Genomic DNA, 3,767 nt, shown 5'->3' with positions numbered 1-3,767 from the left:
AAGACGGTGATGATGAGAAATGAATGAAATTGTGGAATGAAGAAAGTGGAAAACTGGAGAATCCCGACGAAACCCACGCACACGGTATTTGTCTACCACAAAGTTCCCTTGGAAAATACTAGGATCGAACCAAGGACCCCATGCACCAAAGGTGAATGCTCTATCATTAAGAAATCGCGGCCCGTCTGAAATTATTTATACGAGAGAAAGAGTACTTTATGAAAACTTGATAACGGATACCTTTGTTAAAAAGTACCGGGTTTTCGTGAAATATTGCTTATACTTTTTTTCAAGCTTTCCAATGATATTTGGCTTGTAGGCTAGTTACAATCACCCAAGGGCAAGGGGCCACATTCACTCCTGGTTTAAGTTCCTACTTTTGGAAAACCAAAGTCAATAATAATAATAATAATAATAATAATAATAATAATAATAATAATAATAATAATAATTTTAAACAAATTAAAAACTCTGGGCTTAGTGGATTGACACAACTCCACGAATTAAAAAGAATTTGTTACCTTCTTATGTAAGTGTAGAAGGACTTAGTCACTGTTGCTTTCAATATACGATGAAAGTGTGAAACTGTCAAATGATAAGCTACATACAAGGCCCTAAATAACGTTATATAATATAGGGTCTTTATTTCTAGGTTGTCTAAAGAACACTTTTGTTTCAGCACAGAAAAGAAAAAAATTGAAAATGCTCAGTTTTAATCTATGTAGAGAGTTTGTTTTTGTGTGTGTATGTATTAGACCATGACACAGGCACTCACACAGAAGAAAAAGAGAGAAGGGACAGCAACTGTCTGTCTTTGTGAGACTACAACTCACGTAACATGTTAACTGCCAAACAGTCTTATCCTAGTTGAAAGACTAAAGGTCAAATGATTGTCAAGGTTTCATAGCGTTGTATTGGTAGCCAATCAAAATACTAGTTTCTAAGCTTTACAACTATGAATATAAAGTAAACCATTCGAAAAGTCATTATATCGGTGCAATGGCTGAGAAACAGAGTTCGAAAAGCAAAGTTCTTGTTTTGGTTCAAGAGCAAGGTTATAGTGCAAAGCAAGCCGCTGAAATATGCGGGATTTCTCCACGAACTGCTCAATTTTGGGTACAACGGTATCGAGAGACAAGAGAACCTGAGCGCCGTCCTGGAAGTGGGAGAAAGCGTATTACCTCTCCTGAAGATCAGACGTTTGTGAGGACTGCAGTAGAAAGACCATTCCTCACTTCCAGACAATTGAGGAAAGCAGCAAGTTTCCCTGTGTTTCGCAATACCGCGCGGAGGAGGCTGAGGGCTACTAATTTCTTTGCGAGGAGGGCGACAGTCAAAGAGTTCCTGTCGGAAGGACACATTCAACGGCGTCTTGCATTCTCTCAAGAAAATGAGAATCGTGACTGGAAGGATGTAATCTTCAGTGACGAGTGCACATTTTCTTCTTCAAATGATGGCCCCGTTGTTGTGTACCGCCCAAACGGAAAAAGATATGTCTCACGACGCGTTTTTCAAAGATTCTCTGGTAGGGTATCTGTGTCTGCTTGGGGATTCGTCTCCTCTCATGGACTTGGGTTACTTCATCGGGTAGAGGGGAGATTAACAGCTGCACAGTATTTACACATCCTTCAGGAAGTAATGCTGCCAGCTGTTCGCTTCCTCTATCCAGATGGAGTAATCCATATCTAATATGATAGATCTCCGATCCACATGTCTCGATTGGTTCAAGGATGGCTTTCTGGTGAAGCACACCTTGACGTCTTAGAGTGGCCTCCCAGAGGGGCTGATATGAACCTAATTGAGAACGTGTGGTCTGAGGTCAAGAGAATAATGAGAGATACGTGGCCCTCACCGCTTCCAACCACACAAGACAGTTTGTGGGAATTAGTAGAGAGGCTTGGGAAGACTTAGCAGAAATCCATAATTACATCAGAAGGCTTATAGAAAGCATGCCACGACGGCTTCAAGCCGCAATTGATGCAGAAGGGCGTTGGACTTTCTACTGAACTCTTTGGAACAATTAATCAGCCCTTTTAAGGGCTACATTTTAAATTCCAAAATGGTAAATTAAAACACAAATTAACATGAATCCGTTATTCTAAATAATGTTTTAGAATAAAATGTTTTAGTAAAAAAAGTTTTAAAAATTTCTACGAGTGGATTCGAACCATTGATTTTTAGTTTAAAAAGCTCACATCTTTCCACTGGTCCACACCTCATTCTCTACAAATATTACTTGAAGGAACGGATTAAGAAGCAGAAACTTAAGTTGAATAATTCCTGTGTTATTCTTTTTTCATTTTAGAAAAGTTAACTCACGGAGGGACAGATATAAGGAAAAGATGTACAGAATTGTCGAATATTAAATGTAGTTTTGATTAATGGAGTGAGACACTGTAAATAGTTGATTGTTTGAAATATACTGGGAGTGACAGAGACATTACCTGATGAATACCACGAAGTGATATGTTAATGGTGTTAGTTGCAAACTGACAGTGAAAAATTGAAATGTAGAAGTGAAAAATTTAAGGAAATCCCTAAAACTCTGAAATCACAGATCCAAATTGACTGACTGTTAAGTAAAACTGCTAAATGACTAAAGCAAGAAAAAGTATCAATAACCTGTGTTACAGTTTCAGGCATATCATTCTCATATCAAAACTACGATAGAAGTAAATTATGAGTAAAGGTGAATTTACAGTTCTGGAATACCAACAAATGATTTTGCTAGATGTAAATTTTGGGAAAACTTTTTTATAAGGCTTTAGATTTATTTATAAGTTGGTTTGTTTGTTAGCTTCCCCATGCCGTAAACGTTGCCAAAACCTAGTAGCCCAGTTGCCGGTAAATGGCGATCGTCAATATAGCGACACGTCGAAGGATTGCCGTTAGTGTGCCACTAGTAGCAATGATTGGTCGAGTCGAAGCAGATATCTAGAGTCGGGGGTATTGAAGTTACCACCACGTAACAGCGAGGACTTAATTTTGGTCCGCACTCCTTCGATTTGTCACGGACAATCGCGAAGGGACCAACATGAACTATCGCCAGTCATGTGCATATGGTTATTATTTTATATTATTTTTCCATGACGAATTGTTATTATAAGAACAAAACTTGAGCTCCGGGGATCAAGAGTAACTCCTGCCTTTACATCATGAAGTGAAAAATCTTTAGATGGGTGAGTATAATTGTATGAATTTACATGGCAACTGTCGCCGATCACTAGCAAGTGAATATGGGAGAACTATGAAAAAAGTAAATAGACGCTTGCCATTTTGTTATAAAATTACATGGCGTGTGCATTTGATCTGATTCCAAACAGTTGTCGTCTAATATACACGGTTAAAGGAGCACTGATTACTAAAAAGACTTCAACGATTTATTACTCTACAAGCTGCGTCTTAATAATCGCCTCCGTGACGAATTCGGAAGAACACGCAACTAGTAATCCTAAGGTTGGTAGTTTGCACCCAGCTCGGGGAACTAGTTTTTTACTTTTTTTTTTTTCAAAAATTAGGCTCACCTTAACGCAAACAAATTACAAATATAGGGGATTTAACGTATTTTAGGGGAATAATTTTGTGGTTCGTTGGCGTTCCGTCGTTTCTCTGCCGCTGGTGGTATAATTTTCAAAACGGAAGTGGGGCCACCGCCGATAGTCGCTACGGGGCCGCCAATTTTTGGCGGCAAGTCGCTAAGATCTATTCCAGGCAACCTGATAGGAAACTCCCCTTCCTCCCACCACTCTCCAGTACGGAGGGGAAAT

At 39.0% G+C, this 3,767-nt stretch overlaps 1 protein-coding gene across 1 annotated transcript; it reads left to right on the top strand.

Moving 5' to 3' along the window:
• The first annotated feature begins 999 nt into the window (after nucleotides 1–999).
• On the top strand, nucleotides 1,000–1,689 carry LOC145681874 (uncharacterized). The gene has a single exon (XM_081753480.1). The coding sequence runs from the start codon at nucleotides 1,000–1,002 to the stop codon at nucleotides 1,687–1,689; it is 690 nt and encodes a 229-aa protein (XP_081609606.1).
• Nucleotides 1,690–3,767: the final 2,078 nt, after the last annotated feature.

This window comes from Thermobia domestica, chromosome 3 (assembly GCF_964235325.1).
Source record: "Thermobia domestica chromosome 3, izTheDome1.hap1.1, whole genome shotgun sequence".
NCBI classification, from domain to species: Eukaryota; Metazoa; Arthropoda; class Insecta; order Zygentoma; family Lepismatidae; genus Thermobia; species Thermobia domestica.
This window is presented reverse-complemented; position numbering and strand designations above follow the sequence as displayed.